Below are 26320 nucleotides of genomic sequence, written 5' to 3' on the forward strand. Positions count from 1 at the left end.
TTATATAGTCGATATTTACTTTTCTATCAATCCTGGTATCCTTTAGGTGGGTAGGTTGACTAACCCTAGAAACGGGTTAGAAAGTATAGTAGCAATGTCAAATCGCTGTACCTAATAGGTAAACGAGCAACCAGCTTCACCGCAAATTTCCCTTCAGCTTTCCATGGAAACTATGATAGAATCTGCAGAAAATAAACACACAAATAGCTGGCTAAGAGCAAAACCGGACTCACCGTTTGCCCCTCCACGCAGTCGAACAAACTTGCGAGTCGGGCGCTCACTACGCCGCGCGCCGCCGTTCAAAGATGGCCGACGCGAAGCATTTTCAACCTCATTCTTCGCAGTCGCGCCTTTTTTCTCGAGTTCGGCTTCTTTTCGCGATTTGAATTTGGAGTTCCCGCGTCTAGTGAACCTGTTTGTGGTGGTTTCTATTTTATCTGTGCTGGTTTCCGTCTCCGTGGTCTCTGGAGGTGCGGTGGCTTTTGTGCGGCGAAGGAAATTGCGCTTTGCAGCCTGTGGACAAAATAAACGGTTAGTAAAACTTTTTAAATGTGATTTTCTAAAATAAAGTTTTGTTGTAGACATTTGCCTTGAATGGAATGTTGTTCGTTACAAAACGTAGTGGCTGCTTACATTCGTATTACTAACAACTTAATCATATAAAAGCGTTGTTTGTATACCCATTCGTAAGGTCGTCACAATATCCTTAAGTGATCATATTATGCAAAGTTTACTCAGTAGTAACTTCGAATTGCGTAATATTTGTTCAAGTGAAGACATTTATAAATTGTGCAAACAAGCTTAACTGAAAGCTTCGCTGTTTAGAGGCACATAGCTTAAATTAGAAGTGATCTCTACGATCTTAACTATAATTATTTTAAAACTATTAACTACGAATTTGGTGTAGCAATTATCGCTTAATGTAGAAATAAGGATAAACATTTTTTTCCGACACTAATCGCTAATTTCCACAGTGTTTTTACGAAATTGGTCATGGTTTATCTGTGACTGCTAAAATTGGCGTTGTTGAAAATCTAATGGCGCGAATCACGGCGAAGGCAAGCATTGATTGCGGTTAAGGGTTATTTCTCATAGAAGTTGAAATACGAGGCTCCATGCGGTTTCCTTTGCGGTTGAATGTAGTGACTTGTGAATTAAAAAAAAACATGACCTACATAGTTACCGAGTGTTTGTTCACGTATCGGATTAAATTATTCACATCCGTATTTTAATGTTTAGAATAATGAAACATTAGCCATTATGACTTGCAATTTCATATTCGCTATTGCCAAAATTTTATTAATGTGATATCGCTATAAAATGCTGCAATTTCGCGCCATTCAAAGTCATTCGGCTTTTCTTATTTCTTATTTTCTACACATTTCACGTTCATTATTTAAAACCCGTCGGTTCTTTTTATCTAAATTAAGTAAGAAAATAGATAGATGTCTATAAACGGATTACCATGGTTGGACAACGTGAATATTAATTTATTCAAATCACGTGTAGGAACTTGAATTCCAACATCATAATATTTTATAAATATGCTAAATGACCATAATTTGAATTTTAAATTGTTATGTAATCGTTTTATCGTAACGTAGGACAGATTTCGTGATGATATAAAAAGGTTTTTATTGGAATAATATTAATTTGGAAAATTCCATTGATTTCGTAAAACACCTATATAAGAATATTTTTTCTTTCCCTAGAAAACGTATCTGAGTTTTCCGGTAAAATAATAATGTCTTAGGTCAAACTAATAACAAATAAAAAGTATAAGAATGAAAATAAGTAAAAATAAGACGAGAGGCGAACCTGTTGTGTAGATGGCTAAAAGTGCAGTTGGGAATTTGAACTTTTGAACCTTGTTATGTACGTGTGCATAGAGTAATATGTATATCTATCCAGGTTCTAGTTTGTCTATGGAAATTTTGTGCCTAACGATTCTGATTGTATCATCTTTAGGCCGTAAACTTATAACGAGTTTCTTAACCAGTCGGAGAAAACAGAAAACTAGTTTTTAGTAAAAATATCTTTAAAATAGTTACGTAAACAATTTCTATCACATTTGCATTGTAATGTGCTCCCAACATTTATGATTTTACGCTCTTTCTTGTTGTAGTTGTTTTTCTGTATGAAAGCAATTTATTGCGAAATTATACATTTGAATTAATTCTTCGGAACATAAATAAAATGTTTTCTTATTTTAAAATGAAAGGTAAAAAAATGTATAGAGCGTTATATAAAATCTTTCCATAACCGATACGACTAAAGCCTGCATGCCTTAGCCACTACAACAACCATTATTCAAAAAAAAGAAATCACAACAGCGTAGTTGCTGATTCTGCCAATTCATAAACAACTTGAGTTTGACATTAAGAATTTGATTTAACGTCAATTATCTGTATGATTAAAGCATTAGGTGAAATCTGTTATTTATTAAACATATTTGGATAATATCAGTGTTTTTCTTGTTTTGTGTTTCACGGTCGGTTGGCGCTGTAACTGAGCGTGACGCGCGAGGTCTGTGATGAGCGGAGCGGAAAGATCTGTCATTGTGTTTCATTTTGTCTGTGTCAGAATTTTCAATTTGGCGGTTGTTTTGATTTTAGAACACAGTCTATATGCATTGAAGAGTTTGAATATGGACATTTCGAACATGTTCTTATGTTTTTATTATAACTTTCATGAGACATACTAAATTAATTATTATGTTATCGGATTACTCATGTAACTGTTTGACGATGAACTCGACTAGTTTCAAGCCATGTTAGAGGCTCATATCACTACATAGTATAAAACAAAGTCGCTTTTTCTGTCATGTTGTATGTCCCTATGAACGCTTAAATCTTTAAAACTACGCAACGGATTTTGATGCGGTTTTTTTTAATAGATAGAGTAACTCATGAGGAATGTTTTTATGTATAATACAGGTATAATATATCACCATTGCACCCATGCGAAGCTGGGGCGGGTCGCTAGTTGATAACTAATTTAAAAAATAATAAAGTAAACAATAGTTATTGTATGGAGGCACGTCTTTTCGTATATTTCGGAACTGCTAACTAGTTTTAGACACTCCTCATTACTCAATCGCGTGATAAAGGTTATATGCAAAACCGTAAGGTCCGTACTGACCCACTGAGCGTAGTTACAAAGGTATAGTTAATTGGCTGCCAAGTCAGGTGGAATGATGTGCTCAAAATACCAATTGTAGTTAGATTACTCGCGGAGTAGTTGCAAAAGTTCTATGTAAAATTTACCATGAGTAAGTACTAAGTTCTTTTTTGAGAGGCGAATATCATCCAATGACTTCTCTCGCCTTGGGTGAGGCGGGAGGGAGTGTCAGACTCTTACTGACTAAAAACCACCCCGTTCCTTCTCCTACTTTGAGCCGGAGCCCCGGTAACCTGTTACGTTGTCTGCAACTCCGGAGTAAGTACTAAGTTTGCGTCGCGATTTTGTTTGCTTATTCTGCGCCAAAGTTATCTAACGTTCTTTGGTAATGGAAATAATAGAGGCACACAGATTGTTTCATAGAGTCAAACGTTCAAGTCATAGTTCTCAGCTTTACAGCATTTGTATAGCACAATATGACATAGAAAGTAAAAGTAAATAAGTGCTTATATCTGCGTAGTTTACGCGTCTTCTAGAAAACCATTAGCAATACATATTTTAATATAGACCGGGTCAAAATGAATTAGTAGTAGTATTTGCACTTAAATAGTATCTGAACGAACTTTATCTATATTTTGTTTAGCCTTCACACACGGGTTATTGATGTCGAATAAATATTCATACGCACAGTAAATAGCCTCGTTCCCATATTTACGTTCATTCAATTCGAATCACAGATTCGTTAGTTTTAAGTACGACTTTGAGCTTGAGTTTGTGAACTCTAGTCAATTAAATGGTATATAACAGACTATTTCGATTTTAATGATCTCGTTCGTACTCTATCTGGCCAGAAGTTTGAAATTATACGCAATTGTGTATTCTAATTATAAAATGTTAGAATTTATTCTTCCGTATGGCATAGCCTCTTGTATGTATAGAGGAGGCCCTTGATCCAACAATGGACTGTCACGACTGACTGACATGACTGTCAATAGACTGTTTGTCGGCTATTGATATAACTGTTATCATTCAATGAGGGCTATAATTTTTCAGATGGCACATAAGTATTGAGACTAGAGGTCTGTTTATCCGATAGACAATTAACTGGTGTCCATCTAAGCGTGACAATGATGAAGTAGGTTGTAGTACCTGCTTCTGATTCATATCTTAACAACATTATAATCACGAGGTCGCTACAGTTCGTCATTGGCACTCCTTACTTCATTAGCATGGCCGCACTGACTCATTGCTTATAAATGCAGCTTTAATGCACCATGTGGGACAAATATTCGGATTTTTGTGACGTTCAAATACCAAAGTATTTCTTTGTTTATTCAAATGACGCGTGCGAGTTTGCTAATACAAGTATTATTTGTATCTGATTAGTGATTCTTCTTAGATAATTCTTGTGATTCTTCTTAAGGTAGAATGTAAGGTTATGTTTCATTAAAATAAATATGAAGCCTATGTCTTATTGCCAGGATACAGTCACTATTTTTTCAAATATTTTTAGTTAATGTAGATTTTCTTCTAAACACTATTACATGCAGCCACACTCTCGGATCCAAATAAGTTACAACATTTAAAAATATTTCAAGATAATTGTCACACTCAAACTACAATTTAAAATGTTAAATGTATTTCAGAGCAATGTAGATGTCGCAAAAACGCTGATTGCCTCAATGTAATCACAACCTAATGTCGTGTCAGGCTCATTAAAGTACCTATGTCGTGAAATAAAAAAAAAACGTTCGCAAAAATGTTAAATATTTTATTTATAACATGTTATTGTGAAAACTGGTTTTATTATTATAGCAATAAGGTTTAACTTTAAATAGACGTGTGGTTAGTTTATAAAGAATTTTTCCTTGTAAATGTCCTTTGAATGGATGGCATCTACTCATGTGGCACGTACCTACGTAGCTTTAATATGATATTTTTAACATTAATCATCACTGACGAGTATCAAAAGGACAAGAGTCACAAAAATAATAATGAATACCACAATGTAGGTAAATAACAGAAAATATGTTATTTGAGACATAATATGTACATGAAAATCTTTAAATTCGTTTTAGATTAGTTAAAATATAAGTTCTATGATTATATCTCTAAACCAACTAATGTGCTTAACACATTAAACGCTATGGGGAGCTAAAGTGACCGGCGCTAGCGGAGGATTTGCCTTCAACATATATTTGTTGGCAGTCAAAGTCTTAATTTACTCTACGTTTTAAACAAACATAGCCAAAACTTTTATAACACTACAAATTACAATCACAATTTCAACCCACGAGGTTCTTACAAACAAATCGAGTTTGTTCAAACATGGAACAATGTATTTTAACGAACGTACGTAGATAATGTAGGAGTACAAGTGGGATTGGCAACATAACCAAATTAACTACCAAACATACATACTAATATTATAAATGTAAAAGGCATAAATGTTATGTCTGTTTGTTTGTCCGTCTTTCACGGCAAAACGGAGCGACGCTATGACGTATTTTTTAAGTGGAAATAGCTGAAAGGATGGAAAGTGACATAGGCTATTTCTTGTCTCTTTCTAACCACCTATTTTCCGAAAATAGAGGGTGGAATTTTGTATGGAGTATTACACAATTTACAAAGTAGAAAGCTAAAAATTGGTATGCGGACTATTTGTGCCTAATATTTTTTTTCTGCAAAACTACTTCCAACTCTTTACAATAGCGCAAGTGAAACCGCGATCTAATGCTAGTTGGATATAATCTTCAGTCAAGGTGATCCACCATAGACCATCAGACCACAGATTATAAAATACTCTTGTAATTACTAGTGCCATTGAAATGTTCATCGTAGAAGATTTAACAATCCAGTTTTAGATTCACTAGGCTGTAAGGCAAACTTGATCCGCAATTATAATTATGTATTTACGCAGCTAAAATTAAAATGGAGGACAGAACTAGTTCCGTATTTTCGTACGTGATAATTTATTAATAGATGACTTAGTGTTTATTAATCATGCTAATTGCTATTGTTGGCACTATTTTTATGACTATAAGCTTGTTCAATTTGAAAAGAAACGAAAATTGCTCATTCACTTCAGAACTGCTAAACTGATCTGGATGAAAATTGGCATAGAGGTAGAATAATATCTAATAGAGGTAAGAGGTAGGTGGTCTGGAAATATACATAGGCTTTTTTTCCTACTAAAGAAAAAATGGAAAAATTTCAAGAATATCTTAGAGTAAGCGTTCAAAACTTCATTTATCCCTTCGATTATAATGTAGCTTATAGTTATAATGAATAAAAGTTTCGTAAAAGATATTTACATATCCGCACATGTGTTGTAATGGTCTAAAACTGATGATTTCTCTAGAGTTGTTAGCACACCGGCACACCAGCCCGTTTGAAGAGCTCTTCAATGAGTTGATCTCAACACCATTTTTTCCTGTTAAGTTATATAAATGTCATAAATCTTTATAGATCGATTTACTGACATAAAATCACGTGTTTATTTTCTGAAGACATGGCTTACTTTGAGTGTTTTTTAAGAGATAGGTGTATAGTAAGGTCATATGTTTTTGCGTCTTCAAATTCCGTGCAAGTTACCTCGAAGTATATTAGTTATTGATTTAAGTAATTTATTTTAAATCAAATTGATGGACACGACGTAACTAATATTTTAAATACATTATAGATATTTGAGTTCTGTCGTGTCATGATTTTAAAGTAAGCTCAGTTTTAATAGTAGTTTATATTAATTAAAGTTTAATTTATCTTGCTTTGGCATAAGATTGAACTTTTGATTAGATGTATTGATTAGCTTTTAAATATATTGAAGAGTAGAATAGAATTTATATCTACTAATATATAGCAAAGTTAAACAGTTTGTTTGTTGGAACGAGCTAATCTCCGGAACTACTGGTCCGATTTGAATAATTATTTTTGTGTTGAATAGTGCATTTATCGATGGAGGCTCTAGACTATAAAACGTCGCGCTACAATCAAGGAGCCGAGTAGAGCGAATATAAGTAGCTAGTTATTTATATATTTTAGAACTTTATATAGTAGATAACAAAGCAGATTACAATACTGGTTACTTAAAGGTATTTGTAGTACATGAACGGGTTATGGTAACTAACCAGTGTTATTGGTTATCAACGTATTCTTTGACATACATAAGTACCTACTGTTGTCATTAAATTAATTCAAAACCTTTACATAACGTTTTATTCATGATCATTTACCTCTAGTACGACTAATTAATTAACTAAGATATGAATAACTTGTTATGCGGATTAATTCGTATTAGTTATATAATGTGACAGAAAATTAATCACTTATTTTATTAGTATCGGTAAAACATTGCTCTAATTTCATAACTTTCTTGATAACTCACTCTCCGATTTCTTTCAAAAGATATTTGAAATGGCAAAGTCGTAATAATCTTGCTAAAAGCAGCTAAAAGCTTATGTTAATTTTTGTCTGGTAAACTAAGTCAAAGAAATACGTAACATAACGTTTTAAAACTAAAACAAATGAAAAAGTAAATAGCTACTTAGACAAATGTGAACATTAGCTAACTAACTACTAGTCTGGCATTTTGTGTGACAAGAATCACGTCTGCTAAGTTAGGAGCCATCATTAATAATTTTTTTTTGTGTCAACTAAATCGTGGCAGGTTTTTTAACCTGTGCTTTGTTATAAATTAGCTATGGCATATCAAATGAACGTATAAAACATGTCGGAAATAAATAATCGCTGTAGAAGATAATTCATTCAACAAAAATACTTGATTACAAAAGATATATTTATTTAAACGCGATTTTAATTGTGTGTCCAAAAAAATTAACAGATCTTTGCCGAACAATATTATTATTATCGCAAGGAAAAAAAACAAGGAAGCCATTTTGATTTTAACTTGATTGGTCTCGTGACCCGGTACACAGATTGCAGCGCAGTTTCAATTAATTTGTACCGTCTCGACGCCCTTGCTTCCCAAAATGGCGCGAAGATCACGTAGATCATGGTAAACAGGGTTTACAAAAGGAATCTGGTGTGTATTCGTATGATAAAAACTGTTTAACACCTGACAGATATGGTATTACCAACCTTGAGATATTTCTTAAGTTTTTTTTTATAATTGAGTCCGCCATCTGTCAAGGTGCTGTCAGAATTAATTCGCGCCTTTTATAGTGACCATAAAGCTTTGACCAAAGTCCATTCATGATAATCATAATATTTCATTCTTGTTTTGAATATAATTTATAACTTTAATAGAGTATTTTTTAGCTTTTCGTTAGTTGCTAAGTAGTATCACAACAAAGCTTTTATATAAAAATATGATTTCAGTTTTTTTATTTCTAGATTAGTATGCTAAAAGCATTGCTAATTGACCCTAGAAATGTGTCATGGTGTTACACGTAATAGTTTGCAAAACCTCTTCAACTTTAGCATACTTAAACACCAAGATGTGCTACATAAACCATTTTTAAGTAACTCCTAGCCTCCTGGCAAATATTAGTAAAGGAATGTGTGTAAAATGTATAATTACACTGCATGATATTTGGGAAGCCAATGTCAATCCATTTTGATCAACAATACAAAATAAACACGGCACATCCTGCAGAAAAACCTAACAAAAAATTGTTCCTACATTATCTTTTCCAGATATTCAGACTAAAAAAACTATCAGTTGGCAATGAAAAACTCTTTTGTAAGGAAACTGGAACAAGTAAGACATAATACTTAGGTCTTTAGTATACAAGTACATTTGTAGTAGGTACTATAGTAAATGTAAACACAGGTTTTACGCTAGTCTCATACATATATGCGCATCATGCTTCCATCGACTTGTGAATCGAGTTAAAGGTCATTTTGAGTACTGAATAACAATGTTATTGCTTTACGATATACGGTGGAAGAATGTTAAGTGTTCTGTGTTTTTCCTGGTACTCCTACCATGAAGGTTTTATAATACCTGTACCTTTGTCTATGAAATTGTTTGTTATCTATGCAGAAAAAATGTTGAGTATTTTTGGTTAAGTTTTTTTTTTAAATACTTTAATTTGTTATGGATTATTTGAATTGGTTTTGTTTGTAGCATAGAATTCGAGCTATTTGAAAGATGTTTGTTTGCAGATTTCTTTTGAAACTAAAATACCGTCTATCTATTATCATCCATTATTTATCAAGTAGCGATTGTTAGCGTCAATAATGTAATTGCGTAAATAACTAAAATTGTTTGTACGTGATGGAACGGTTGACCTTGAAGTGCGGTTTTTATGTACTTGTAAATATTTAAAACACATGTCCTTGTGTCGTAATGGTGTTTAGTGCCGTTCAATGGGTCAGTAGGAGCTTATGTTTTGTAAATCAATTATCTAAGTGTTGGTAATCGATCATCGGAGGCTTGAAGTTCATGTTTGTAATGTCAAACTGTATTTAAATGTCAACTTATTGTGATTATTTTAAAAATAAACATGTTAAATATATTTAGTAAATAAGGTTTCAGACACATGTTATTCTTATTTGTAACGACTTTATTATAGGTAGAACATGTTTTTTCTGTACAAATGATTGCAAAATGAAAATACCATGATTGCTAACAATAACCCTGACATCCATGACAGTTTCTCATTTTCCCGCGCAATTGTGACAGAGGCATTTTAATAATGTGAAGTTTGGTTGCGACATTACTTTACTCTATGGTACTTAGGAGTTAAGTGCAACAGATTATCTTATTTTCAGAATATTTTACTTGTAGGCTTTAGAAAAATAGAAAAACCGGTAGTTTATAATTTTACACTAAGTATTTCACATCATTCCAAATTATTAAGATTTCAATGAGAACCTAATTTGCAGAACTATCTGAGCGTGTAGCCAAAACCCACTTTAGCGCTTGTCTACCGAGACAGTAGAAAACTCAATGTATGTGGATGACACTAACTAGTGTCAAAATTTACGCCAATCCCATACAATTTAGGTTTCTATTCTCTTTATAGACAAGCGCTTAGTGGCATTTGGCTAGAGGCTCTAGTGTTATAAGTATTATTTCATTGTACATAACAACAATGTAATCTTAATATAGTTACTTAAGTAAGTAGGCGTAGTCGCACATTATAATGAGCTCACTACAAACTAGATCACAGTCGAGATAAAGAAATAAAAAACACGAAACACCCATATTGCCAATCGATGGTAAAAACATGGCATGTTGAATGTTCATTCCAATTTTAATAAAAAAAGGTTTTTATATAACTTGTTACGAAACCACATAGTAGGTAGTAGGTACCTATGGATTTCTCAATAAATTTTCGTATTCTACTTTGAATTGATTGCTTTAAAAGACGTAGTTTATTTAACAAGTTATTTAATGCAAATAGGACTCTACGATCACGGATTAATAAGATGTTCTTAATAATATACTTAATGGAACGCATTAACTCACATCTCATCATAATTTTAATCGATATTCAAATATATATCCAAGCTATTAGAATGCTCATCATTTTTCAAAATCAATTTAATATTATGTTTGTACAGATTAAATCGAGAACTCAATGTCGATTAATCGGTAATCGATTCTATGAGGCAACTCTTTATAGTAGCTGGCATAGTTTAGATGCCATGCGTGGGCTTTAGTCGATTGTTACTCAGCGTATACTGCCTATACAATTAGCATAACGGCCACATGGTGGCAGATGTGAAACAGTGGGGAATAAATTCTTTATGTTATTATTGTATGAAGGCTGAACGAGTTCTGTCCTTTGCTATAAAAAAGATACCATCTTTTGAAATGAGAACACTTCCACAAAAGCATTTTTTAAAAGGAATAATAATGGAAAATTATTTAAATTTTTGTGGATAGTTGAATATCTACTTAATATCAAAAAGGAAAATTTTCAGAAATTAATCTTGAACAGGCTTTCAACGAAAAATATCCTAATTACAGACATGTCGTGTCGTAGATAAAATCCATAAATAATGAATTTTAAGTCAAATACCGTTGGCATTTAACTACATCTGAATCCCGACATGAGTCATTGGTGTGACGGAACTGCGGTTCCACTTACATGGGATTACATTGCCCAACCGTGCCACTGACCATATCCGACCATCTGATGATGTGCAACCACAGATGCAACGAGACATTCTTAACAAGCTTATTAATTTAATTTTCCTAGAATATTCTTTAAACACATAACTACTTATTAAAATTAATTAAGATTTAGGTACTAACTGCCATACAGAGCCATTTAATATAAGGTACTTAACCCAATCCTTGTTTATTGTTTTCGAAACACAATCGTTACTAAGGAATAGTTTAAGTAACCAAGTGACTTGAGAATGGCGGTTAGAGGCTTAAGAGACAATTTTCACAGGCAATTAACTACGAATCAAAAGAAAGGCTTATTTAATGAATTAGACGCTTTATTCATAGTTCTCATTCTTAATTAGACAAAAGTAACTTTTTAATCCCTTCCCGCTTGTAACTATTTACAAACATAACAACCTAACGAAAAGTAAAGCCGGCTATCCACACACGGGCGTGGCGCCCGACTTAACGTCTCTATGAATGGGGATTTGCATAACGTTGCGACAACGCGACAAAAAAGTCGCGGCAAACTTGAATGATGAGCTTTCTATTTAATCAGTAGTTAGGTAATTGGACATTAACGCTCGATTCTTCCTGCTGCGCCAATTTGTTAGAGAATGCGGAATTAAATCACATCTTGTTTTAGTTTAAGGTATGGCACGTAGGACACTTCAATCTTGCCCTTAAGGGGATCAGATATCGGTAGTCTTGCTACATTAGTACCTACTTGTTACGTTACTAGTAGTGGCTATGTATAAATATTTGAGTGTACAAGTTTTAATGGTGATACATTACACTTAAGTACAGGTAGGTACGGTTGAAGGATTATCTATAGCTGTTTCAAATTCAAATTGTTTTTTTCAGATAAGTGTCCATAGTATAGTAAAATACTTTAAAGACAATATGTTTCAGTTCCAATATTACTCAGAAGTTAGAACCATAAAACAATAATTAATTTTCAATGTAATCACGAACGAAATGTCAGTGACTCCGACAGTTAAGTCCGTATCGCCAGTGTAATCTACATCGTAAAATATTTCTCACGCATTTTATCGCGACAAAGTTTCTTAACAGTATCCAACATATTTATTTCTCAACGGAAAATATCTTCTTAACTACAGGAAATGATTTCATTACACAAATATGTTAAGCTGACCATACATATACAACCTTCTTAGAACAGAAACTCTTTGAGGAAATCCATAGACTAAGCGCTGTCGAATTAGCATTTCAAGTAGGCAAAGGTATTCAACAAAAGGTCCTGTTCAGCCTATTTGGAGCAAAGTGCGAATATTACATAAGGCATTACTTCATCAGTTAATGTAACAAGAATGCGAACCAGTTAATAAACGAATGCTACCGGTTAATTTACTAAATTGCCAGGCACACTGAGAAACGGAAGCGGAAATGTGAAACTGTGGCAACATTATCAATTTTTTTCTGTGGTAACTGTGAATTAACATGAGATTGTAATTAGACATCCTCTCTACGATCATCGTAATTATGATTTCATATGAAATTATGATATGTTGTATTCATGAGATGGGGCGTATTACTGTTTATTTTAATTTTATTTAATTACACTTTCTATCACTTTTCACTTATGAACACTGACGCTTGAATTAAACTGTAATTTCTTTCGCATCCGTAAAATACGTATTGTAACTATATACATTGTACACCGTAGCTACCTACGTACGAACAGATTTGCAAATGGATAAATAGAAATTCTCCCTATTACAATAGATTCTCATAATATTTGCGTGCCCACTCCATCAGTTGTCAATATTTGCTTCGCCCACATTACCAAAACTACGTGATGGCATCTCGACATTGCGTCACTCTCGTAAACTATTTCGAAATATACTGGCATCTATGGTGAAAATTGAGAAGTGTGTGTAAGATTTTCTTCTTTAAGTTAACATTTTTATTCCTATGTATAAGAACTTCCAGAAAGACTGACTGTTGGCTTATGTATACTAAATTAAAATATTGTCAAAAACGTGATGTATAATTTAGAGACTTCATTTTAATATAGACTAATTAGACTTCTTGTTTATTGTATCTTCTATAATAACTTAAACTCATTTGAGTATCCAAACGTGTTTACGTGTTAGCTATATTCAAGGTCTATAAAACGCTCTATCGTACTCAGAGACATTTAACTATTTTATTGGGTTTAAGTAACTATGAAATGACTGTGAGTAAGGTAGTTAGTTACAGATTTGACACAACTAGCTAAAATTTCAACTCAACCATCAACAATATCTACCAAACAAAATCAAAAAGAAATAACGATGTACCGAAGCGATCAATAAAAACTATAATTAATAGTGGAGTGTAAATAAAAACGTGCCAATGACTGACGTAACGGTTAGATAACATCTCGCTAAACAAGTATTTTGTGCAGAGAAAGTAGTTTTCTCTGCTCGGATGCTGCGCTGATGATGTGGGTGAAATGTAAGCGCAAATTAGATGTACATTGATGGATTTGTTTTACGATAGGCGTTTAACGTGGTGGGAGGATATTTGCAAGAGGTTTTAGTGTTTATTTCTGGTTTGTGTTTGAGATATTATTTGAGGTTTTATATAGATTGTTTGTGTGGTGTGTTTTATTGAATGAAATGTAATAAAGTTTATACAAATCTTTACTAGATTCTAATATTTATTATAAATGTTTCAAAAATGCCTCTATTAATTTTCGTGTTCACATTTCTCACATCGTGCAAATAATGATCTATAATCAAATAATTAGGTGTACTTATTTTATTGTTAAATAGCATATCCATGAACAATAATTAACACCGTCCATTGCGATTTAAAGTCCAGATTTAATATTTCGTAGCAATTTAGTAACGCAGCTTGCTGTAACGTGTACCTCTGCCTACCCATCCGGGGATAAAAGGCGTGACGTTTTACAGTAACAAACAAATAATAAGTGAAAAATCTACTAAACAACGTCGAGTTAACCAAACATAAATCTACATGCAAATGCTATATTTGTATAATAGTAACGATCACATCAACCAGTAAGATTCCAATGTCGTAGTACTCTAGTGAAATCGACAGCTGTACAAGCCGGCCGTTCCTTTCAGATGCACATGCAACTCTCCCAGCTTGCATCGCGTGGGAACTTGCGCGTACAATATGTTTTATACCGTCTACAAACTATAAATTACTGTAGAACTAATAAAACTATGATTTATTGTTATTGGATAATGTTCGCTTACCGAATAATGTTATGATGACTTTTAATGTTTGCGTGTGTGGTAGATAGTCTACTATAGGTAGACACAGGCAGTTTTTTAACTAGATATAAGTAGTATGTGGTAGGTAATTATGTTAGTAACCCACTGCATTAGTATAGTACATTGTAAAAACTACCTAGGCACTCCTGCAAAGCCCGAAATAAGGGTTAAATTTTCTTAGTTAATTTTAAAAACATAGAAAAATCAATCATCGCATCAACAACATGATTTATTACTCTCGTATATTTAATTTACATTTTCATTGTTTCAGATCAAAATGGACGGAGGATGAAGCAACAACTGGATACCAGTAGCAACTGGTAGTATGAAGATTTATCATGGAAGAAGAATTTTGCTGAAGGAGGAAGCAGATCCAAAGTCTCTTCTGATGGAAGACTAAAAAGAAGAAAATCGACCGAAATCAAAGAAGAGAGTATAATGGTTTTCAAGAAGAATTTCCCAAGCTAGGGTAGATTTAAGAAAGCAATGATCATAGAGATTGTAAAATAAAACAAGTCAATTTGCGTGTTTCCTTAATTGACCCTATATCCTATAAGATTAAAAACAATATAATTTATTAATATCTTAGCAATAATTGAATTGCTATAAATAGTAACAAAATCAGAATGAAAAATCTTATTTCAAATTACGATATAATCCCAAAGTTACTTGAAATGGGGTGATTGCATGTGTAACCAGCTGGGTTTATAAATAGAACTAAGCATTAACACGACACAATCACATATTTAATGAGATAAAGGTTTTAAATAAAATATCGAACATCTATAATATTTACTGTAATTTCTTAAGGCTCGCAGATGCGAGAGATTCTCCGTAATGTTGTACTAAGATGAACATCAATTTCTATAAATCGAACAAATAAAAGAGACGGATAGCAAGCTGGCAGTTGTAATGGTATCTACTTTTACTGCAATCACTATAATGACGATATAATTGTGATCGGAACTTTCTCTCGGGATTACTTGTGATTGATGGAAAAATCAATACTTTCACTCAATTACAGATTTTAACATTGAGTACCCATGTATTAAGAATTAATCAATTTATTGTAGTCCAAAGTCTGGGTTATATTTCTGGATCGCAAACTACATAAATGGGTTTTCCGACAAATAAATTAATATTCAACTGTATCGCTGGTAAAGTGGATAAGCAAGGGGTTCGATGCCCGGTCCACCTAAGAATCATTAGGTTATATTCTTACATTCAAACTGCACAGAGTTTAAAATTGTATCTATATGGCAATCGGATCATCCCCTATTCCAACATAGGATACATATAAAGTGGTGATCACAATTGGATATTACATTTTATGAGTCACTGTATCACTGTATAGTTTCTGCCTACCTCTGTGGGGCTTAAAAGGCGTGATACTATATAATGTGTATGAGTACCATATAAATAGAACAAAGACCGCAGCTCACTACAAAAGGGAAACTACAATTCTAAACAATCTTATTTGGTATTCGCAGCGTCTACAAACCGGCCCACATGTGGGTCGTGATGATACAATACTGCTCAATTATTTGCCAAGTAAGGCCGAAATACGTAAATAGTGGCTGATCTGTTGACCCGGTAGGTAATAGGGAGTTATGTAATGTGTTAAGGATTTATTGCTGACCCCACAGTTCAGTTTATATGGAGGTAGATATATATCTGTACCCTTAGTAAGAGTTTGTTTTACGTTGACCGAAAACGAAACGAGAGCGCTTTCGGCGCTTTAATTTAGGCGGCGCAAAAGAATTTAAGAACCAACCTATCAGAGCACTGAACGCTTTCTCGTTTCGATCTCGTTAAACATTAATCAAACTCGAGCCCTCTAGAGGCATATAATACTATACTGGCTTACTATACTACATTATATACTGGCTTTAACATTGTATTTTGCCAGTTATGATATCGAGTCTCATTAACATGTGAGCTGTAAGTGCCTATCAACGTACATACGTATAACGTACATACGTATAACGTACATAGAAAGTTTTGTGCGTAAGGAATCAAATTTCCATTCATAATTTGACCAAAAATAACTTAGTCTCTTGTCTGCCGATATATGAGACATATTGTGTCTCGCGTAGATCTCCGTTCCGACATACCAGGAGTTAAGGCTGCTGATTTTACGAATATCGCCTTTGAATGATCAATACCAATCATTTCCTCAATCTGTAACGAATTGCTCAGTATCTTTCGGCAGGTAGTATATAAGCGACATAAGTATCATAGGACTTAGGACTCTCCAAAGGCACGCAACTGGGTTCGATCTTCAGGGGAGTGAGCCTACATTATAGAGAATACAATTGGCACAGGGTTGAAATTCCGTGCTATTACTGAGAACTTTAGAAAATACAATCGGGTTTCTACAATATTATGAATGAATAGTCTCAGATACCATACAAGTACTTTAAGTATGTGTTGGAAATACGAGAGGATTCATTATTCTATTATAAGATGCGCCGGAGTCACGACTTTACGTTATTTATAGATGTAAGTATTTATCAATATAGTATAGGGTTTTGAACTAAGGGACTAAGACTAGAATTGGCATTCAAAACTACCGATGCTGATTTAAAATAAAAATTTAAAATATTAGACACGTATTTTTTATTTTCTTACGGTAGGTAACGAATACTTTCGATGGTATATTGATTTGAAATATCGTGTGACGTCACTTCTAGGTACGTTTTATACGTAGAAATGTACGTATTTACTCCCACTCCTAAACTTTAATTAATTTTAGCTTTCTTACAAAAAAATCTAGTCTCGATAAATTATTGCTCGTTCATGCCTCCAACAACGCAATGTGTTAGATATCAATCAAAAACGATTACCTAGTTATTTCTACCGTCAAACCTAGGCTACCTAAGTTTAGGTTTCATTTATCGGCAGCTAGGTTTAGACATAAAAGTGAAGGGCAGTGTAGGTCTCATGTGTGATTAAAATTCTAATGCAATACAGGTCATTGCTATATACCTAGATATATTTTTTAATTTTGTGTCTTGCTGTGGTGTGAATAAAGTCATTAAAGTGTTCATTAAAATTCTTTACGTGATTCTCGTTAGTTGTGTTTTTTTTTTCTAGGTACTCATGTTTTATTATATCTGATAGCTTTAGGTTAATGGAAATCCTGCTTCAGCTTGTCATGGAGATTTAAATTTGCTTAAAAGTGTTAACGCTAATATCCAAAACTACTGGTCCGATTTGGTCGGTTAGTTCAAATATCAAGGAAGGCTATTAACTATATAACATCACGCTATGATCTATAGGAGTCGAGCAGAGCGGGTAAAACTGTGCAACTCTGTTGAAATATTAATATGTGTTATGACACACACATTTTTTGTTTATAATAGTAAGAAGTATTTAGGTGCAGCTGTCTATCCATATTATCAATATAATATAAACGAGAAGATTATAATGAACAGGAATAATGACTAATAGTAAGTAAGTAATAAATTAGAATGGCAAACAAAGAATTCTGTGGTTAATCATAATCATCAATGACTCAGACTGTAAACTGTGTGGGTACCAAACCAATGATTGTCTACTAGCTTGTTAACTCCGGTAGAATTATTCTTAATTCGAGGTAAAGATAAAAACTCGACAAAACCATTAAAAGAGACTAGGAAGTCACGGGACTGAACTGACTGAACATAAATGGTTGAGATCCTTCTTAAAACATAATATATTTTTTCTTATTCATACTATACAAAAGTATGTGTTCTATTATAGAAAGCCTCAACAATTATTTTAAGTTGTAGTTTATTAGAATTTTGACTAAGAATGTGCCATAGTCATCATTGCCAGAGTATTCTACAATTTTGACATAATTCTACCTATATTAGCGAAAACTACCAAAGTGTCGCGATAGTTACTTCGTTAATTGTTTAAGCAACACAAATGTTTTTATTAACATAAGTCACAATTTAAAATAGTTATTTTTAAACATTATTTTTTATCGATCTTTAATTGCAAAACGAAAAAAAGCCTATCCATTATCTCTAATTAGGAAAGCAAATAAATTACTTTAGTTTACGCACTGTTTACTAAACAGTTTGCTTCGAATCTAGTATTTGTACATGTAATACCTAAGTAAGTAAGTAATTAGGAACTAATGTTGAGTTCAGTGATTGTGATTAGCTTAATTAATTTTGGTCTAGATTTTTTCATTCATTGATTGATGTTTTTCATGAAATAAGTGCGAAATTGTGTTCAAAATTACTTATTGATTTAGTTAATTATTTACGTAGTGTTTACTGTCCTAATATGACTTAAGTATTGAGTAATTAGATATTGTTTTAGGAGTTAAGACAAGATGGTTGTTAAGAATGGTGAAATGAAATGAGTATTACAATATGAAAACGTAAATTATTGTCGCCGTTCCACGAAGTATATGGTTAAGTATTCATCATCAGCCTAAAAGTCTTCTTCTCGCACGGAGAAGGATTGAGCATTAATCATCACGCTTACTCAATGCGGGTTGGTGATTTAAACTACAGGCCTTACATACTCAGATTACTATATACCTAATACCGAAGTTAGATGCGCAATTTCTAATGAAATGTCCACATAGCCATGTATTTTGACATGCCAATGAGAAAATCGTTAGTGTATGGGAACCGATTGTGTTCAATAATAGCCACCCATTGTGCGGATCATAGCAAGAAGTAGTACAATGCCGTTTTAAAAGTTGTACACAAAAACTTAGATGACGGTAATCGTCCGGTAAAAAAGGATAAAGCATTCACTGTTGCTAGTTAGCTAATTATTTTGTTTAATGTACGAAAATAGAATCATTGTGTAGATAATTTGTAATGTTTTTATATGGCTTAGTTTAAGATAATGATTATTTACTTGTTAATTTATTTTTGCTGCCTAATGCCTTGTTCGTATTACGCTAGTATTTTAGTCCAGTAGCGAAGTACATAGTAGCTCTCTCTCGCTTCAGACCCAAAATCGAAGCGAGACAAAACTACTGAATACTCGTTACTTGACTATTATACTAGCGAAGTGCGATCAAGGCGTAACAGAGTGAGATATCTCGACATTAGTTGTAAACTAATTTACTTCTGTGTAAAACATATGTTTTGCAATAAATAAATACTTTACGTATCTATTATTGTGTTTTGATTGCTGTCCGGGAAATTATGGAAGTAGTTAATCTCAGTTTTTGGTCATCGAACGAAGTAAATAGGTTTGTATCATAGTTTACATGCAGCGAAGATGTTCAAATTCTTATTTTAGTGTAGATTAAAATCAAGACAATAGATAAATAAGCACTTACCTGCGAGTCCCAGTCGGTTGCGCACAGACAATTAAAAAGTTGTGCTTATAAATCGCTACACGTACAAATAAACGTTTCAAAACATAAAGATATTGTGACGACTTCAATAAATTAACACGTAAGGGTACAAAACACAAACAGACTAACAATAAAATTAGTTACAAACTAAAATAACATAAAAAATATATTCTTATACTTTATTACAAACCTTTTTCTTTGAATGTTACAATATTTCATTCACATTATTACATAAGACATCCCAATGCTAACCATCCATATGTACATTTAATGGTAACGATTAATAATTATTAATATAATAATAAAACCTTTAAATAAATGTATTCTAATCATAACCTATGACATTTGTAAGGTGAAAGTCTCTTCTACCAAAACGAACTAATAAATACAATTATTTGGTACAATAAAACTTTCAATAAAACCTAGAATATTATTAAAGCTATTAAAATCTCTAAGAAATATGACTATAATGATGTTGTGTTCCTATGTATGTATATATACAAGTTATCCCATCAGTATAAAAAAGAGTATTTTCTTCAAAATTATCATGTTAAATAAAATGTCTTGGAAGATTAACGAATGACAATTTTAAAACTGCAAAATTAAAATAATATTTTCCGACTCAGACGAATTGCTTGCAAATTAAAAAACCAATTATTAAAATAATATCAGTCATTCACGTTATTATGGCCAGGGAAACCGGATCCTACCAGTGGGAACCGCTTAAATCTAGTTAGAACTAGATTTATTCGGATTTTAGGTGTCTCCGGTGGTAACGGGTGGTGTTGTTGTTTTCCTTGGTACAAATGCGGGTCTAAAGTTGGGTCGGATTGGTTTGAAATATATTTTCCTTTCTGTCGTTGTCTTTGGACTTTCAGTTGTGTATGTCTTTGTTGTGGTAAAAGTTTTAATGGCTACTTTGGGAGTGTTGGGCTTCTTCTTAACATCTATTGGTACGTTTTGAACTCTGTTCGCTGTGAAACGCGATTTGCTTGGACTGAAAGCAGTTTTATTGGCTCTCTGGTTCGAATTGGATACTACAGTCGCATTGATTTTCTTAACAGTCCTTGGGACAATACTGGGTCGTGTGAAGTTTGAGGATTTCAAGATTGGTCTTCTTGGGAAGCCAAACTTGGCACGTTTAGCGTCCAAAGGAGATGCTTTTGTAGTGGTTGTTTCTTCAGGCACCGTTTCAGTTGTAACAACAGAGCTGGGCGCTTCTGTCGAGATAGTTGTTGGGGATTGAGTACTAGAAATTGTTGTTGATGAAAGTAAATCTATGATGGGACTGGAAGGAGTTTCGGTTGTCGTGGTAGTTGTAGAAGTAGTCGATGGAATGTCAGATGACAAAGTGGATGGAGGTGCAGTTGTAGAAGAAGGAGAAGCTGTTGTACCCTCCGTAGTTTGAGGAATAACCGAGATGTTTACAGGGTATTTGATGGTAGCCACCTCATCAGCAGAGCCTCCGTTGAATTCTTGGCCTTTAGCAAACGTCAGAATGCTACGGCCAGACTCAGGTTTTAAGACCGACACTTTGACTATGTTTGCTTCTTCTTGCTGGCTAGATACTGGTGCTGAGTAAACCACGAATGGTTGGTTCTTGTCATCACCAACTTTTCGTGCCGTTAAAGGGTTCTCAGTTTTAAACAATCCCTCTAATGGTAAAGTGGATGGGTTAGTCAGCATCGATCGTGGTGTTACTATTTCAAAGCTCTTCGCACTCCTAACTTGTTCATTCTCGTAAGCTGCGGGAACGAATTGCCATGAGGAGAATGGAGTACCGTCCTCTTTGTCAGTTTTGTTATCTTCGTTAACGTAGCTTAAGAAATCATCATTTGGTAAATGTTCCACGTGACTATTGACTTCACCCTTAACGTTGGGAATTTTCTTGACATGTCTGTATGCTTCGTTGATACTTTCGGAAGCAACAAGGTTTTCCTTAGGAGCGTCAGGATAAGTATCAACTAAAGCCCTCGCATTTCTAGCTTCATCAATACGTATAATATTTTCGGGTGGGTGTTCGACTGGGTATACGTGACCTAGTTTAGTCAAATAGATTGGGATTTCGTCTTCAACAATTTTGATAAGACTGAACCTACTGACTTCTCCAATTTTGTCGACAACTGGTTTCTTTTCGACCATGATTTTTCCTTCTTCAATTAGTGTTGTTTCGTTATTCTTGTTCAAGTGATGTTTATCTATTTTAGAATTGACTTCTACAACTCTACTGACAGAGAATAGCTTGTTGAATTGTGTTTTAATGATGGGTGGTGGTGGTGGACTAGCCTCAGTTGTGGTTGTAATTTCAACAGTTGTGGCCACTGGTTCAGTAGTAATTTCTGTATTAGGTACAGTGTAAACTACAGTGTTTTGCACAATTGTTGTTTTGATATCAGCTTCAGTTTGTGAATTGGTGGTAATATCTTGTGTGGTAGGTAGGTTTGTGGTAGTATCTGTACTTTCCAAGTAATCATCAGTACTATCATCCACTTCCATTTGATAAGTTGCTGTTTCCATAGGAATGGTGTTTGTTGTGGATCCGTCATCAGTAGTTGTAGAGTCTTTACCGTCAGTCGATATTGTTGAAGTCACGGTGAGATAATCATCATCAACTGATGTAGTGGTTTCTCCATCAGTTTCTCCATCAGTCTGCAGCAACTGTGGTTGTTACATCCTTAGATTCCTTTTCAGCTTCTTGAGTTTCATTTTTGTTAGCAAGGCCTTTAGGTCTAGGAGCACTAACAGGAGAGTTATAACCTGGTGGTACATTTTGTACTCGCTTTTTACCGTCGATTGCTGGTTTATTACTAAATCTGGTGATGATACCAGTTCGGTTTTGAGTGCTCGGGAATCTCTTTGGTAGTTCTGTAGTTGCTGTGGCAGCTCTGAACGTGTTAGAGTTAACGACACGTGGTCTAAAGCCTGGCCGTCTTGTTGTAAGAGCAAATCTTGGTGGCGTCTCTTCCTCTTCAGCTTCTTCATCGTAAGGTGCTTCTTCTTCTTCCTCCAGTAACTCCTCAGAATTTGCAACTTCATCGACTTCTTCCTCAGAGTCAGGTTTCCTTGTAAACAGTTGGTTTGGCGGTACGAATACGAATGGGTTTTCTGGTTCTGATTCTTCATCCAAAACTTCTTCGTCATTGTAATCTTCTTCTTCTTCCACTCTCTGCGTGGTTCTCGGAGTAAATGGCCTCCTAGTAAATAATTTAGAAGAGAATGGTCGTCTTGTTGTTCCACTCGGCCTGAACGAAGGTCTGTCTGCAGTCGCGGGACTTGTGTAAACACCAGGATTATATTTACGGCTGAAAACTCTGCTTGTAGATGCAACTGTAGGTTCTGTGGATGGAGTGTATAACTTCTTACGTGGTCTATAAGGCAGTCTTGTTCTGCCTGACGGTGAAGTAGAAACAGTTGTGCTTACTGTAGTCGTTTCTGTTTGTGGGTTCTCAGTTTCCGTGACTGGTGAATCAGTGTCAGAGGTTTCTTTGTTTTCAGAAATATCTACAGTTTGACCTTCAGATATGACTGCCACGTCTGGTTGATTTTCGGTTTTGGATTCGGATTCAACTTTTGTTTCACCTTCAGACTCATTAGTGTTTTCATTATTTTGTTCAACAGGCTTAGTTTCGGTGTTCAAACTAGTTTCGGTATTCGAACTAGTTTCAGTTTCAGATTTGTCTTCTTTCGCATCGATAACGGTTTCACTCTCTTTATTCTTGTTTTCTTCATTCTCAACATTAGCATTAGATTCGACATTAGCAGGAGCTGCTGTGGTTTCTTCAATTACAGCTTCAGTTGCTTTTGATGTCACCTCTGTTGTAGTCTCAACATTATCAGCCTGTAGGTCTACTTTAACTTTCTTTTCCTTATAAAATTCAGTTACTTCCTCAATAATAGGTTCTGTTACACTTTCAGTAGTTGTTGTAGTCGATCGAGTTTTCTCACCGTAGTTAAACTCTTCAGTGGTTGAGCTTCTAAATGTGCTAAGGGAATCGACTGCTTTAGCTGTTATTTCTGGTTCTTCTTCGCTAGGTCTTATCTTTTTACGAATAATCTTGCGTACCCTCTGAGGCCCAGGTCCAGTGGGAACTTCAGTTGAAAGAACGGTATCTGGAGCCGCCGTTGTAGAAGTAGGTCTACGTCTTATTACTCTGAATCTCTTTTTACCATCATCACTCGGTATTGTTTCTGTTGAAACAGATCCATCGCTTGCACCAGGTGCTCTCAATTTCTTGACAATAACTCTGCGTTTGGGTGTTTCCTCTTCCACTTCACTTTCTTCGTGTTCTTTCTCTTCTCGGGCACTTTCAGATAGTAAAATATCGTCATTACGGTTTTCTGGCTCATCATCATCATCGTCATTAGACAAAGTTTGCTGCGTAGTAGATTGCCGAGATGGGAACGGTAACTTCCTCGCTACTATGCTCGGTGAAGCTGATGGTGAAGGTCTAGATCTAGCAAATGGTAGACGTGGTGCAATTCTTTGAGTAGAAGCTTCTTCAGGAGCATCAACGTTTTCATCATTTTCATCACCTTCAGTAGGCGCTGACGTCGAGCGAGTAAAAGGTCGCGGAGTGAATCTTGCGAAAGTCGGTCTCCTTTGAGCAAACGACGAAATAGAAACCGGTTGGGCGGTAGACTCGGTCGTAGAACTTATAGTAAACCGACTGCGACCACGGGGGAGAAGATTTGGTCGCCTAGTTTCTAATGTAGCCGCAGAACCTTCACTATCAGGGATCGCGTCAGAAGCAGGGCTTGCGGTGGGACGGCGGAAACGCCTTTCAGCCCTAGAACTAAAACTGGAAACTTGCCTTGGAACAAACTGTGGTTCGACATCAATCGGTGTTAAAGAAATAACTTCATCAGGGCTCAAAATTTGTGGTTTAAATTGTCCTCTCGAAACAGGAGAAGCAGCGGCAGGAATAGAATCATCGCTTCGTGCATTTTGAGACAATTGGAACCTACTCCTAAATCTTCTAGTACCGGTTTCCCTAGGTGTACCCTCATCTACTTCGCGACTATCAGGAGTAGTGGATCTTATTTTACGCGATACGTCAGCAGAATCGTCTGAATCTGAAGATATTTCGTTTGGCCTTGGCAATGGTCGTCGGCGGGTCACGAAAGAATAATTCCTGGGACTCACCTGGGTGGTGCTTGATGGGGCGGCAGTAGTAGCTGATGTGGTGGTGGAGCCTCGTCGTCTGATCACAGTACGACGAGTGCTGGGACTCGGTGGTGCTGGAGTTGTCGTTGTGGTGGTGGTAGTCGTTGTCGTTTCAACTACAGTCGTTGGCGCTGGCGATTCGGTCTCGGGAGTTTCAACTTCAGTGCTCGGAGAGTTAAGTAAGGAGGATATCTGAACAGCTAGGACGGTAGTTGGGTCTGGGCTACTGGTTTCTTCAGTAGCTACGGTGGTGGGACGTACTCTAGGTACAGGGGATTCAGAGCTAGGCTGCTCTTCGTCGGGACGGGTTGTACCGCGAGACCGTACGATAGAAGTGTACTGAGGTTGTGTAGATATTTCTCTTTCTAATGCTGTCTCTTGCTGTTCTTCTTCTTCCTCTTCGGAATTTTGGTATCTGGAAAATAGAAATGAACCCATTAGCAAACAAAATATTTATAACACTCATTATTACTTTTGTGTCAATACAAATTGTAAAACTTACTTGACAGTGGTAGTTTCTTCAGTGGTCGGTCGCTGCCTCCTGATCGTGACGTATTCAGGAGTGTTCTCCCGCCTCGCGCTAATAATGTCCAGTGAGTTTGATGTATCAGATACCGTCACTAGAGGCTCTGAGCGTTCGAATAGAGCGTTCCTGTAATGGGATAACACAATCAATATTTTGATTTCCCAGTCGTAGTGTGTGGTTTTAGTCTAAACTATTTTATTGCAGACAATGATATGCAAATCTACTTCTATTAATAAAAAACAATGTATCTGGTATCTCTAACCTTGAAGCAGTATCATCAGCAGTATCGGATGTGGTTGGCCTGGCTCTCCTGATGTTCACATACTGCAATGGCTTGGCAGTAGTTCCGACCCTGGTCTCTGTCTCCACAGACTTGGCTCTGAAGACCTGCTGCACTTCTTCTTGTTCCTCCTCAGCCTCCTCGCTTACGGGAGTGGCTTCAGTTACACCCTTGCCTCGTTGACGATTGATCGTGGTGTACCTATAACGTTGGTTTATAATAAATAGTATAGTGTTATTTTTCCATAGTATTTTCAACACTGTTACTTAACACATTGAACGCCATGGGGGTCACCGGTGACCAACGTTAGCGGAGGATTTGCCTTCAACAGTTTTCTATTGGCAGTCAAAGACTTAAATCATTGACTTTTACAAGATTACTTATTGTTTAATGCTGAACTCTTTTATAACAGAACTTATTTATAGATACGAGATTCAACGAATAAAATACTTACTGTGGCCGATCCTTTCTTATCAGTTTATCTCTATCGTTCGAAGGCTCAATGCCCGCGTTCTGTGGTCCGCGACGGCTGTTTTGTCCAGAATTTTCTAGGATGCTATTCGGTCCGGTATACCTGTACAAGCG

General features: G+C 35.1%; 1 protein-coding gene and 1 long non-coding RNA gene across 3 annotated transcripts in view; one reads left to right on the forward strand and one right to left on the reverse strand.

Moving 5' to 3' along the window:
- The window catches only part of LOC118269493 (mucin-5AC), a 109110-nt gene that overhangs the window by 16225 nt on the left and 66565 nt on the right, over positions 1-26320 (reverse strand). For both annotated transcript variants that reach the window (XM_050704285.1, XM_050704284.1), the window contains exons 16-20: positions 26190-26309; positions 25718-25936; positions 25432-25581; positions 24909-25344; positions 234-513 (exon numbers count right to left, since the gene is read on the reverse strand). In XM_050704285.1, the coding sequence (XP_050560242.1) occupies positions 234-513; positions 24909-25344; positions 25432-25581; positions 25718-25936; positions 26190-26309 (1205 nt within the window). The remainder of the gene's footprint in view (positions 1-233; positions 514-24908; positions 25345-25431; positions 25582-25717; positions 25937-26189; positions 26310-26320) is intronic.
- Positions 312-14845, forward strand: LOC118269494 (uncharacterized). Its single transcript, XR_007707106.1, has 2 exons — positions 312-531; positions 14723-14845. It is a non-coding gene; the product is annotated as an uncharacterized LOC118269494 (long non-coding RNA).

Source organism: Spodoptera frugiperda, chromosome 2 (assembly GCF_023101765.2).
Source record: "Spodoptera frugiperda isolate SF20-4 chromosome 2, AGI-APGP_CSIRO_Sfru_2.0, whole genome shotgun sequence".
In the NCBI taxonomy this organism is placed as follows: Eukaryota; Metazoa; Arthropoda; class Insecta; order Lepidoptera; family Noctuidae; genus Spodoptera; species Spodoptera frugiperda.